At 46.2% G+C, this 14,174-nt stretch overlaps 1 protein-coding gene across 2 annotated transcripts in view; it reads left to right on the top strand.

Annotated features, from left to right (window-relative positions):
- Positions 1–14,174, top strand: part of BLNK (B cell linker) — a 75,991-nt gene that overhangs the window by 26,163 nt on the left and 35,654 nt on the right. For both annotated transcript variants that reach the window (XM_047073221.1, XM_047073220.1), the window contains exons 3-4: positions 3,500–3,549; positions 11,233–11,273. In XM_047073221.1, the coding sequence (XP_046929177.1) occupies positions 3,500–3,549; positions 11,233–11,273 (91 nt within the window). The remainder of the gene's footprint in view (positions 1–3,499; positions 3,550–11,232; positions 11,274–14,174) is intronic.

Raw genomic sequence — 14,174 nt, 5'->3', positions numbered from 1 at the left:
AATGAAAGTAGTAGTCATTCACCAGAAGAGAAAAAAAATCAAAGAATTCAGAATTGCATAAAGTCAAAATCTCCTCCTTCCCCATGCCCCACATCAACCCACTCCAGGGCAATGGACATTGTCATGAGTGAGTCTGGTATAAATATCTACATGTATGTATTTTCACACGCACATACGTATATTGACATAGATGTAGCACTTACCTATACATACATACATTTTCATCATGAATGGTGCTATTCTCCATAAAGCATTCTACCAACCTGACTTTGCTTAGTGGTTTTACTTAATGTTATATCATGGATATCTTTGTTTGTTAGTATGTAAAAATAAACCATATTCCTTTTTGAATAGCTGATTAATAGTCTGCTATAAATCCATTATCATTCATTTAACCAGCTATGTATTGGTGGACACTTTTTATTTTTTATTTTTTTAAGTTTTATTTATTTATTTTGTGAGAGAGAGAGTGTGTGCACACACGTGAGCAGGAGAGGGGCAGAGAGAGAGGGACAGAGAGATTCCCACGGGGCTCAATCTCACAAACTGAGATCATGACCTGAGCCAAGATCAAGAGTCAGAGGCTTAACTGACTGAGCCACCCAGGCGCCCCTGGTGGACACTTTTTAAAGAGAGGGAGATGTGGGAGTTTAAACAGGCATGTTCTTGGAGGGCAATTTGATAAGATCAATCAAAATTTTGTGGCCGTTTCTTTCAGTTTAACTGCCACAAATAACATTTCAATAAATAGTTTTTGTAGACTTTGAGTATAGCAGAAAGCTAAATTCCTGAAATGAAATTTCTAGATCGAAGAAGTTATGCCCTTGACATTTTTGTTGATATTACAAAATTGTTTTCCAAAAATTTTGTACCACTAATAGTGTATAAAAGTTCATTGACCTATACCTTCAGAACAGAGTATGTTCAGGGGCATCTGGGTGGCTCAGTTGGTTAAATGACCAACTCTTGATTTCAGCTTCACAGGTCATGATCTTGTGGTTCCTGTGTCCCAGCCCCACACTGGGCTCTGTGCTGACAGTGCAGAGCCTGCTTGGGATTCTCTGCCTCCCTCTCTCCCTGCCCCTCCCCTGTTTGCACTCTCTCTCTCAAAATAAATAAATAAACATTAAATATATATGTATAGATTATATATAATATAAATATATGATATATATAATATATATATAAAGAACAGAATATCTTCATTCTTTGGTCTTTGCTAAACTCGAAAGAAATCATGTTTTATGGTGTTTTTAGACTATAAAATGTAAATGAGTCTCAATATGTATAAGTGATTATCATAAAATCGTTAAAACGGTCTGCTTGTGGGGAACTGGTCATCTCCTAGAGGAGGAGACTTTGTCTCCATGTTCTGTCCTGTGGCAGGGAGAGGCATGTGATTATTTTCATTTAATACTTCTGACACATACAGAATCTCACTGAAATGAGAGAAGCCTGCGAGTCATTGTTTTAATCACTAGCAATTCTAGATTAATTATCCCACAGTTGCTAGTTTTATAACACATGATTTTTCTTAATAATATGAAGCCTCTGTATAAAATGTCTCTCTATTCCATGGTCGGTCATACTTACACAGTAGCCACGGAGCTCACATATTTTCAGACAGTTTCTATTTTTTTTATGCCCATTGTTCCCCAAATGCACTTGTACTTGACAAATGTTTCTTCTCAGCTTGGGAAATCTGGCTGCCATAGTCATTACCCTGGGTGAAGTCAGTGGACCTTTGGTTCTAAGGGACCTGCAGTTAAGCTCTTACTCGTTGCCAGGCAACAGGTGCTACCTTGAAAGGAGGAAGCACGGTTGAACACGCTGGTTTCCTAACACAAGACCATGACAGAGTTGTCACTGGTTCATGGCCAAATGAGAAAATAAGGACCTTGAAGCGTTGGGGGTTGGCATGCAGCTGCCAGCTGCTGAGTGAGGCCCAAACCACAGCTTTTCTTCCTGGTCGGTGTTCAGTGACCAACAGCCCTTTCCTGAGTCTGTCCTTTATTCGGAGATGATAACCTTCATACATTTGGGAATATTAAAATACCCTTTCTTTTCTTTAATGAAATGATGGCAATAAAGGGGAATGGTTAGTTTTCAAAATTTTTCTCTTTCAGGAATAGACCTGGTACCATTCCTTGTTTGTTTTTGAGGGTTTTTTTCCCCTATAACACCGTGGATCATCTCTGTCTCTGGACCTCGTCATACATCTAATGATAATATCTTCCCAGCACACCCTGTCTTGCTATGAGAATTGAATGAAATAATTGATCTGAGAACCTTGGGGCAAACAAAAAGCAGAATTTCTATGCAAATATAAAAATTGTTATTTTTGAAACATTACAATTCTGGTTTATCGGGCTTATTTTTTGTAATCAAACATGAATTTCTGTGCTGCTTTTTTCCCCCCAAGGAATGAAATATGTTTTGCATGTAATGGTTACCTTATATCCTGCCTCTGTAAAAGGATGTGATGTGTTAGTAAATAAAAGCTACTGGATATAGGTTCTATTTATATATTTTTAAACTTCTTTAAGCAAATCATTCTTAAATAAAATGGGCAACTATTAGTAAGAATAATAATTTACTAGAAATAGAATGGGAGGTGGTGTCAAAACTTATAAAAAGCCTAAAAATTGGGGTATATTTTTAAAATGTAATTTTAAGTTTCTTCTTGTAATGAGTAGGGAAGGATTGTGAATATTCAAACATTCTATATATGCCTAAAGATACTAAAGTAGTTTTGAGAGTGCTTGAAACAGTTCAACTTCTAAGTAAGCTAAATATCACAATCCCCACCCGGGAACACTCACTGCTCTCTTATTTGGCTTTTTTTTTTTTAAATAGTGCAAAAACAGTGTCAGTCCAACCTACAACCAAAGTGCTCATTATAACTAATATTTTTCTTGTTGTTTAAAGCATTGAGGTATTAATTTATTTCTTTTAAGTTTATTTTTGAGAGAGACAGAGACAGCATGAGTCGGGGAGGGGCAGAGAGAGACAGAGAGAGAGAATCCCAAGCAAGGCTCCGCGTCGCCAGCACAGAGCCCCATGCGGGGCTCGAACTCACAAAACCGTGAGGTTGTGACCACAGTAGAAACCAAGAGTCAGACGCTTGACTGACTGAGCCACCCAGGCATCCTGCATTGAGTTATTTATTAAAACAGAGTTCATCTTCTATTACCATCTTATCAACCAATTAACAATTTTCTTCCCTGAAGCTCTGAACTCAGGTGAATATTCCACCACCTGACTTCACCTTTGCCAAGTCACAGCCCCGTTGTACACTGGGGAGATGAGGGAGCTAGGAGACCTTTGATCAATGGCTTCACTACATTTATAATACATTTAGTCTTTCAATGTGATGGGTCCAAAAGAAGCCATTATTCTATTAGTTATCTGTCTGTTATCTCTATATTTGCTTATATTACGGGCCTTGACAACAGTTGTCCTACCCACTGACCGTTTGTCTAATGGTTGTTATCTATAGGCTGAAAGTCAAAGCACCTCCAAGTGTTCCTCAAAGGGACTATGCCTCAGGTAAGAGTATTTCTAAAATACTTGGACTCTCGACTAATTTCATGTTCATATTTAATTCTTGAAAAGGGAACTATGTTCTACTCATTTGAAAATAAAAGGTTCCTATCCTAATGCCCAAATCTATTAAGCATTTGACTATAGTGGAGATGTAGTACTCCATCCATCCATCCATCCATCCACTCATCTACTTATCAGACATTTATTAAGTATTGTCCATGTGCCAGGTACATACAAGGTTTTAGGTGGAGATACAGTGCTAACCAAGAAAAATATAGTCTCCACACTCATAGAATTTATAGCAAAGAGAGTATCCATTCATGATCTAAAAGCAATTAGGGTTCAGGGTGATGGGGAAGCACAAAGTTTTATGAAAGTCCTTACAGCAATGTCTAATCTAATCTGAGGTGGAGGTTGTGTAGGACCCAAGCCACCCAAGTCTGGTGACTGACCTGTTGCACCACTTTCCAGAACTCATTGGGTCACAGAGTGATACAAACATATATACATACATGCCCCGTCCTGACCTTTGAAATCTACCCGATCAAAAGTCAAGGGAGCTGCTTAGTGAACAAATGAGAACAAATTCATTCTTCTCTCCCAAGTTCTAAACAAGAAAACAGACTACACCTGCTAAGTAACCCAAGTTTTGGTAGGAAAGTCATGGAATCATGGAGTGTCAGGTTTAAAAGGAGCCCCAGGGGTCCTACAGCCTGTATCCAATCCAGTGCTTACACCTGCTCCCCCCACCATGCGCCACAAGTGTGGTCCACTTTCTGTTTGGACATTTCCGGTGGTGACCTCCCACACCTACCTGGGCCTGTCAAGGGCAGACAGCTCCGTCAGGACACAGATGCAATCCATTTCCTAGTGGCTCCTTAAGTGTGTTCTAATGGCCACACAGCACAAGTCTGTAAACACCAAATAAAAGAGAAATAGAGTGGGTCTGTGCAACGTCAAGGATACAATTAGGAAATTAGGTCACTTGAAGGGTTTCTTCTCTGGACTCGGTAACTCCAGTTGCTTCCGCTGTTGCACACATTCTTTGACTCGTTCAACAAATATTACACAAGTGTGCCCCGCGTGGTGCTCACGCTACTAGACATGGAGTAGGGAACAAACTATAGCCCCTGACCTTAAGGTGCTTAATGACTAGTGGGGAGCAGATAATAGATAAGAAAGGCAATAGGCAGATACTGGCCTAAGGTCACACTGCTAGTGGATTGAAGCTCCCTGGCCATTCCACAAACCCCTGAGCGGTCAGAACTGAACCAGGCCCCCCTCCCTGTACCCTTGGGCCCTAATTTCCAGGGGCTGTTGTAATCATTCTCCTCCCGCCACTGATGTCATTCAGGGAGGAGATCTGAGCAACTGCAAAGAGGACAGACCTCGGGACAAAGGAAGGTAGTCAGACAGAGATTCTTGGGCAAATGCCCACCACAGAAGCACAGGGCCTCCCAACCCTCTGGCCACCAAAGATGGGAAATATAACACTGCTCTGCCCTTGCCCTGCTGTCCTTACCGAAGCCAGCATTCACTCGATTTTTCGTCTCCCTGGCTACACTCTGACCGGCGGACCCCGCAAGGCTGACACGGGGAGAGCGGCTTGCACCATCAGTCCTGCCTCGTGCAACTAAGAATAGAGGAATAAAACTTGGACTTGAAAGTCCTTTAAGGCTGGAAAGCCCTGAAAGACCACCCAACCTTAGCTTCTCACTTAGGGATAACTGGAGCCCAGACAGGCCAACTGGCTGCCCAAGGCCCTACAGCTAGGCGATGGCTAAGCTGGGGCTAAGCCCTCCATGTCTGCACACCCACCCCGTTAACAGGGCTCTGGGAAGGGCTGAAGGGATATTCAGACAAAGGGACTTTCTGAGATGTTAGGTATTTAGTTGCAAATCACCTCTCCTAGCCAGCCCAAATCTGCTCCCCACATGGTCACATCCCTTTCTTCTCTTGGGGTACACCCAGTGGTCCTGGACTGTCCACCGGCTGCCTCCCCCACAGCTTCTGTAGTTCTGCTTTCTGTTCCTTCCCTGTGTCTGTCCCCACCACCACATCTAGTCCAGCCTCCTTCCCTCTTTCTTTCCTGCGTGCCACTGCGGTCTTCCCACTGGTTCCCTGCATCTCACCACCGGCTCTGCATGAGGAGAAGCTGGCAGGCCCGGTGGCCCAGCGCGTGGCCTCCAGTGCTGAATCAGGGCTACAACTGAGCATGTGTCAGACCCACAGTTTGGAGTGCGTGTCTCTCAATGCTGGTCTCTGGTGCTGCTGCTGCTCTGGAACGGAAAGGCCCAATCCACACCCTTGCCTTCACCCCTTCCCTCAAGCTCTTGCCACAGAGTCCTTCACCGTCCTTCCCTTCCCATTCCCAAGACCCCTAGTCTGGTTCAACCTTCGTCTCTTTATGCCTGAGCTACTCAAACACCATCGTCATCAGCCTCCCTACCTCCAGCTTGTCACTGGGACCTACAGTGGCCTCTGTGGTTGGAGCGCCCCCTTGGCTGGCAACGAATCTGGTTTTGTTTTCTTCCCTGACTCTCCAGTGCAGCTCGTTCACTCCAGGCACCTCTGTGCCTTATGGATGCCCCTTCTAGCCATCAGCCAAGCCCTGCTTCTGGGGCTGACACACAGGCCCCAGCCTTAAGAGATGGAAGGAGGATGCCCTCTTTCATCTTCATTCTGTCACTCAAGTCCTGCTCGTCCTTCAAGGCCCAGTTCAGTCCCACTGCCACCACACAGCCTCGTGCGAGCTCATGCAGCACCCTTCCTGGAGCTTTCCCAGCATCTGACCATGATCCCAGGTGGAGGGACATTTGTCAGGAAAGTTTACACCGCCCTGGGTTGTCATCAGTGTGATACATGGCTGCCCTCCTAGACTCTAGGTCTATTCCCTCCATGGCTCAGTGAGAAGATCTTGGACTTTGGGGTCCTTTAGCCCTGGGTTAGAATCCTGGCTGTGGCCCCTAAACACTGTGAACCTAGAACAGTTTAAAACTTCCCTGAGCCTCAGCTTCCTGCTTGGAGATGAGAGTGCTGACCTATCCTTCAGGTTATTATGATCATTAAAGTAGATTGATAGTCACACACGGCTCCCGTTGAGCCCTTACTTCTATCAGGCACCCTTCTGTGCACTTTCCCTGGGCTATTTCATTCTCTCAAAGCCCCATAATATAGGCACTATTAGTCATGTCCGTTTCAGTGACGAGAAAACAGATATCCAGAGGTTAAGCAACTTGCCTGTCACACTGCTAGCAAATGGCAGAATCGGGATTTTGATCACGGCAGCCTGACCTGAGAGCCCAAAGCTCAAAACCCCAGTGTGCACACTGAGGTGGGGTCATCGTGGCGTTCTCACATGTCACGTAGTGTTGTGCCCACAGGCTTGTGGGGTGGGGCATGTGAATCACAAAGCCTGGGCCAGGCAAGGGGAGGAGTCCCTCCATTGTGTGGCGTGGGATTGTGACACCGTAAATGGAGCACAAGCCAGAAACACGACACAATAGAAAAGGCTTTCCCTAATAAGGAGGCTGAGCCAGCATCTCAGCTTCCTGCCAGGAAGAAACCTGCCAGGTTCTTGCGTGCAACCTTACATCTCAAGTTAAACCACCCGGCCCGTATTACGCTTGAATGTACCCTCCTGGAAACATCACCCTCTATACTTGAGGCTCTCTGGGGTCCATTTCTTTTTTTTTTTTTTTCAACGTTTATTTATTTTTGGGACAGAGAGAGACAGAGCATGAACGGGGGAGGGGCAGAGAGAGAGGGAGACACAGAATCGGAAACAGGCTCCAGGCTCCGAGCCATCAGCCCAGAGCCTGACGCGGGGCTCGAACTCACGGACCGCGAGATCGTGACCTGGCTGAAGTTGGACGCTTAACCGACTGCGCCACCCAGGCGCCCCTCTGGGGTCCATTTCTAAATGGTAACCATACTGTGTGGTTGCCATTAGAGTGAAATAGAATTGATATTGTTTTGAGGGTTTACTAAGACATTATCAATACCCGAGAAAACAATAAGTAACATTAATACAGCATTTACTATATGCCAGGCTTTGTGAAGCACTTCACATGTATTGTACCACTTGATTCTCATAAAAACATGAGGCAGGCACTATTCCTACCCTTGTTGCCCTGGCGAGAAATTGAGCTTTAAACAAAGTACCGGTCCACTGCCAAGCAGGTAGTAAAGAGCAGAGCCAGGATTTGAACCCAGGGAGCCTGGTTCTAAAACCACAACCAACCATATTAGGAGACTCACTGAGGTTCTGGACATCCCCTACTTTGGACCTCGCTCTTTGGACTCTCATGCTTTTCAGTCTGGGAAATGGCGTGAGGGCTGTGATTTTATGAGTAAGAGATTGCAAGCTGCCTGTAGGATGGGTGTAGTGGGCGGGGCACCATCAGGTAACCTCTCCCACATGATGATGCTTTTCTCTCTTTCCTGCCTCAGTGCCCCATGATACCTGCACCGGGCCATGCTGTTTCTCCTAGGCTTTATCTGAAGCCACAGTAGAGGGCCAGGCAGTTTACATGAGATTTTAGCTGCAGGAGCCAACACAGGTACCCCGGCCCCCAGTCTACCCCCCACATTCACCAGCCACGTGGCCTCAGACAGGTTTTGCAGACTCTCTTAGCCCCAGTTTCCTCGACTGCAAAAGTGAGATCATAAAGGCACCTACCACAAAGCGCTATTTTGAGGATAATTGAGAAAGTACACTTATCCTAGCACTGAGCACACAGGAAGTGTTCAATAAATGCAATCTATTATTATTATCCTAATTTTCATTCATTCAACTCATTTATTGGTTCATACTTTTATTACTGCGCAGGATTACAAATGTCAAGGGTCATCCAGATACAAAGGCAAACTAAATAGGCCTTGCTTTTCGGTATAGAGAGACACGAGCAAATGAATCCCAGCATAGGGCAGAATGCAGTGCCTATGTCGTCAGGGTGCCAGCAGCATCTAAGAGGGAGGAGGAAGGAGTCCCTCCCAGAGGAAGGAGTAGTGGGTTATAACCTGAGGGACTGGGGAAGATTGTATGGCAGAGGTATGACAGGGCTTTCCCAGGAACAGGGTCTGGGGGAACAGTGTGAACGGAGCGGAGGACCACCAAAAGTGCAGGCTGGGAGGAACATGCTTCCAGTATCAGTGAACGTGGAAGGCTGTGTGAGAGAAGTCCAGAGAGGGACAGGAGATGAAGGCATTTGATGTGTTGACACAGAACCTTGACTTCACTCCATAGGGAGCTACTGATGATTCTTGAGGAAAAGAGCAGCATAATTCAAACTGTATTTTAAGAAAATGACTAGAAACAGTATGAAGTATGTGTGGGAGAGGAAAGATAATGGGGACAGGAGAAGGAGTTAGACAGCTCCTGCGAGTACTTTGAGCAGTGTCTGACCACAAAGTGGACCCTGGGTCCCCAAGAAAAGGTTCGGCAGGCACGGCTGATCAAGGCAGGGAAGTGTGATTTATAACATCAATTTATAAATGTTTCTGTTTTAAAGGTCGAAACAAAAACATTGTGGCCCCTTAAGTGCTGATCTTCAATTATCCCCAAACTTAAGGTATTAGAAACCTATTCCCGCTCAGTGCCAGGTATTGGGAAGAGGACTTAGTCATCTATTCTTCTGGAGTTTCTTGGAAAACCCCAGTGGTTGCAGTATACTCTAATTTGGTATACATGAGGCCAAATCATAATTTAATAAATTTTTTTTTCTGTTAATGTCAAAGTTTGACCCATTATTTGGCTCCTAGAAGAAAGCTCTGTTTTAGCGCCTATCACGTTTTTCCCATGAGAGGGCGCTGTTGCTGCCACAGTTTAAAATCCGGCCACTCTGATCTAAACACCTCCTTCAGGCCCCCATTTTTTTTTTCAATATATGAAATTTATTGTCAAATTGGTTTCCATACAACACCAGTGCTCATCCCAAAAGGTGCCCTCCTCAATACCCATCACCTACCCTCCCCTCCCTCCCACCCCCCATCAACCCTCAGTTTGTTCTCAGTTTTTAACAGTCTCTTATGCTTTGGCTGTCTCCCACTCTAACCTCTTTTTTTTTTTTCCTTCCCCTCCCCCATGGGTTTCTGTTAAGTTTCTCAAGATCCACATAAGAGTGAAACCATATGGTATCTGTCTTTCTCTGTATGACTTATTTCACTTAGCATAACACTCTCCAGTTCCATCCATGTTGCTACAAAAGGCCATATTTCATTCTTTCTCATTGCCACGTAGTATTCCATTGTGTATATAAACCACAATTTCTTTATCCATTCATCAGTTGATGAACACTTAGGCTCTTTCCACAATTTGGCTATTGTTGAGAGTGCTGCTATAAACATTGGGGTACAAGTGCCCCTATGCATCAGTACTCCTGTATCCCTTGGGTAAATTCCTAGCAGTGCTATTGCTGGGTCATAGGGTAGGTCTATTTTTAATTTTCTGAGGAACCTCCACATTGCTTTCCAGAGCGCAGGCCCCCATTTTTAATGTGCAATTCTTTTCCTTGTGCCTCTTTGGAGTCTACCCAGATCTGGAGTCAGTAGCCTGCCATAGCAGGGGCTAGAAATGGCAAGAAAAGATTCTAGAGAGGCTCTGGGGGATTCAGGGACCATTCACTGGGCCCTCTAGCCATGGCTGCTCAATGGGATGCCTCTATGGGATAGTCGCTGGAGCCACACTGCCCTCTGGACCTGTGCCTGGTTGATCTGTACATAGCTGAGTAAATTGTATTTAACCTCTAATGTCAGCGTATGTGATGGGATGGATGCTAAGCTTCTCATTCTCTAAATGTGTTTTGGAGTAAAGGGGGTCAAATATTCTCCTTGGCTGTCATAATTCAGATCAATTTTATTCTTCAAGATCCTGAGCTACTTGAGACCTGTTATATCCATTTTTACACTGCCTGCAGAGCTGAGGACAGGACTTGAACCCTGGAGCTCAAAGACAGTGAGGCAGTGTGACATTGGAGTTCAGAGCATGCACTTGGAAGTCTACCTACAGGGTTCAACTCCTGGCTCTATTATTTACTATCTGACCTTGGGCAAATGGCTTATTTTCTCTAGGCCTCAGTTTCCTCATAAGGTTTTGAGGGAGCTAATTGAGTGCAAAACTCTGATGATATTGCCCAGCGTGTAGTAAAGCACCGGGTAAATGCTTTTCAATAAGAAAGTCAAAGTTAGAGCTACAGAGAATCACAGAAGTGATCCCATCGATCTTAAAACTGAGGCCCAGAGATGTTAATTGTCTTGCCTACCCTCCAACTAGTTAAGAACAGAGCCTGCATGAGAGTTTTGGTCTATCTGACTCCCTGTCCAGTGCTCTTCCTACTATACCATCCATATATTGATTCAAAGGAATCCTTAGAAGCAGCATGGTACGGATTGCAGGTGCCTCCCGGATCGTTCTAAAGTCCCAAAAGTGTTCCTTAACAAAAACGGACATGGTTCAGATGTACTGTTTCTCTGCTCAGTGGAACGTCCCTTTATGCTTTGAGAACTGATTTTTTCAAAAAAGAGGAGTCGAAAGTGGATGAACACGAGGTATGTGTAATAACCGTTCAAGGCCAAGGAAACAGGACCAGGAAGCCCAGGGGCAAGGAAGGTGGGCGCAGGGAGCTTGGGGACAGGGTGGAGCTGAGATTGACGCTTGTGCTTTCTGCTTCCCACATGCCACTGCAGAGGACCTTGCTGACGAAGAGGAGCAGTGGTCAGATGACTTTGTAAGTATTTGCTCCTGGGATCAGAAGATCATCCTTTCCGCCAAGGTCCGTGGGAGGCCTTTTGAAGGGCTTGTTTCTGAATTACATGCTCATAGTCAGCTGCACATCCCAGCAGGGAGATGGCTGGGCTGGAAAGGCCACCTACAGACAAGGCAGCAAGAACCTCATGATGGCTGACTTGACCTAGCACCCCCATGTGCCAGGCTAAGTGCTTCATCGGCATTACCTCATGTGAGCCTCTCCACAGCCCTGTGTGCAGGCATTCTTATCCCTGTCTTCAGTGCTGGTATTCAGAGTACTAACTAGCACAGCCAAAACACATGTTAGAACGTTTTTTAAATATTTCCATATCAGTTGACAAATGCCTCTGCCCTGAATTCCTCAGTGTCCCATCGCTGCCTGGGCCTTATCCAGGAGCCAAACATCAAAAACCAACATCAAAGAGTGAATGCCTGGCGCATCAGGGGGCCTCTGGGACACTCTTTAGGGCCAAGTCGGGACCTGAGCCATGCTAGTTGTCAAACATTGTGAATATCAGCCCTGCTCATTCTACAGGTAAAGAAACCAAGGCATGGAGAGTTTAAGTAACTTGCAGTTCCAAAATTCCAACCCAAGCCCTCAGGTCTCAAAACCTGGCTTTTAAACTCTAAAGTGCTTGCAGTGACCAAGAGGACAGTAGCAGATGCTGGGGGCCACAGACTGAGCAAGGGGCCTGGCCGTGATGATACGGAAGGTGATGTGTCAGAATTAACTGTCAACTTCTCCAAGGTGGCTCTGTAGCCCACAGGGCCCCAGTGCTCACTGCTCTCTTGGGTGAAGTCTTGTAGGGACAAGACAGCCTAAAAACTTTTTTGTAACAATTATTCCTCATTTGTATCGAATTCGTCCAGAATGTTAGCCTGCTCCACTCTATGTGTGTTTTATCTGGACAGGATCCAAGAGGGCCTCCACACAACCACACACCCCATTTTACAGATAAGGAAACCAAGGCTAAGAGAATGAAAAGGACTTGCACACGGAAATTCAGTTACTCAGTGGCCAGTGTAATGAGAGCCCAGGACTTCAATCCAGTGCCCACAACTGAGTCTGAGCCCAGCTCCATCCACACTGTGTACACCACCTGGAGTATATTCAACGTATTATGAGACAGGAGTATCTCCCTTCTCAACTGCAGAGCGAAGATGTGTAAAAAAGAGGGGATGACAGGGGTTCTCTGCAGGTCAGCTGGGTGTGGAGTTCCTCCCAGGGCCCGGCAGCCGCTGGTCCCTCCGAAGCGCTGCAGCTGCGCCCCCTGCTGGCCGCACGCGCCCAGCCACGTCTGAAGCAAAGTTGAGAGCTGGTCCACGACCACAGGGAAATCAAGAAAATGGAGCTCGCAGGCTGGAGAAAAAGAGCACATGGTAGGGACTTAGAAAATACAAATAGAGTCAGCCTGGAGAGGAGAGCGTGACTTGTGTCCCAAAGCCAAACAACCAAAAAATTAAGATACCTGCTGTAATAAAGATTGAGTAAACATTCACTCACAATTATTTTGACCTTATTGGATTCCCATTGTACGCAGAATGAAATCCAGGCTTGTAGCCTGCAGGCCAGATGAAATCCAGCCCCTGCGGACCTGCCCGGCCTTCCTTGCACCACCACCCCCAGCAGGGCCTTGTCCATTACGGCCCAGATGCACAGATCTGCCCTTAGTCTCACAGCAGGTCAAGGTCATGCCTGCTCGGCAATTTGACTCACGGACCTTGGGCAGGCGAAGGAAGAGGGAGGAGAGGAGAAACCAAAGGGCGTCCCCATTCTCCCTCATTTGCTCTGCTCCTTCTTGTCCTTCAGGCTTGGCTTAAACGTCTCCTTCTCAGGAAGGCCTTTCCTGCAGCCGAGGTAGAACCCCTCCTCCCATTGCTCTTGAGGTCGCAGCCCAGTCCTCATGGGCGTTACAGTCTGATGGGCAGCCCCGTGTCAGCGTTGGCCTGCCAAGAGCAGCTGACGCAGAGGCGCCCCTCCTCAACCTCCTCTCCCTCTTCGGCCAGCCTGGTCCTCTCAGTCAGTCTGCTCTGCCCAAGAGGCTGTGAAGACCCCTGTGTCCTTCCCAGGAGGCACACTGCTCCCCAGCCTCCAGGTGATCAAGTCTAGGGAAGCACGGTGCCTGCTCCGATGAAAACTGAGACAAAGTGGGCCGCCTGAACTGTCTCCCCCTCCCAGGCACAGGCGTCTGGGCACCTACTGATTCTTTCACTTTCCAGATGGTTATGAAGCACCCGTTTCTCAGCGCGTTCACTGCTGTCTCCCTGGGATGCTGCAGCCACAGAGACGGGCCTTTTGGTTGCCCAGGATGAGGAGGGGCCCTGACCACTTCAGGCTGGCTAGATGAGACTTTCAGAGCCGGGTTCTTGCCTCGGGCTGCTTTTCTGCTCTCACTCCACCTTCCAGGCCGCCTGTTTGAGAACAGTCACTGCTTCTTCAGAACACAGAACAGCCCCAAATTATTCAACTCCTCATGCCTCAGTTTCTCTCATATGATACTGGTAAAGGGTAACTGAGGTATGCAGTACATAGAAATGTTAAAATAATTGTTATCATTCCCATTATTCTATTCACCTTAATTTCATATTCACGGTCAGGAAGGATTATTGAGCCTCGCTGTCTGCTGTTACTGAAACAGGGGTTTGGGAAAATCCCCGTACAAGACTTCTCTTACCTCCCCGCTCCCTGTCCCTTCCTGACTCTTCTGCTTTAGGACAAGGACAAGGACCCTCCTTGAGCTCCTCCTTCCTTCTATTCTCTCCCAATTCTCCTCCACCACCTTGGGAAAAGTTCCCTTTTCAGCCGCCTTTCTCTCTCCCTCTCCTGCTATTCACCCTCTCCCTCTCCTGTCCTCTCCTCCATGTCCCTACAGACTCAGGA

Source organism: Lynx rufus, unplaced genomic scaffold (genome assembly GCF_022079265.1).
Source record: "Lynx rufus isolate CCGP_SWC_20201006 ecotype Redwood Valley unplaced genomic scaffold, mLynRuf1.p SCAF_11, whole genome shotgun sequence".
NCBI classification, from domain to species: Eukaryota; Metazoa; Chordata; class Mammalia; order Carnivora; family Felidae; genus Lynx; species Lynx rufus.
Note: the sequence above shows the minus strand (reverse complement) of the source record. Positions and strands in the feature narration are given on the sequence as shown.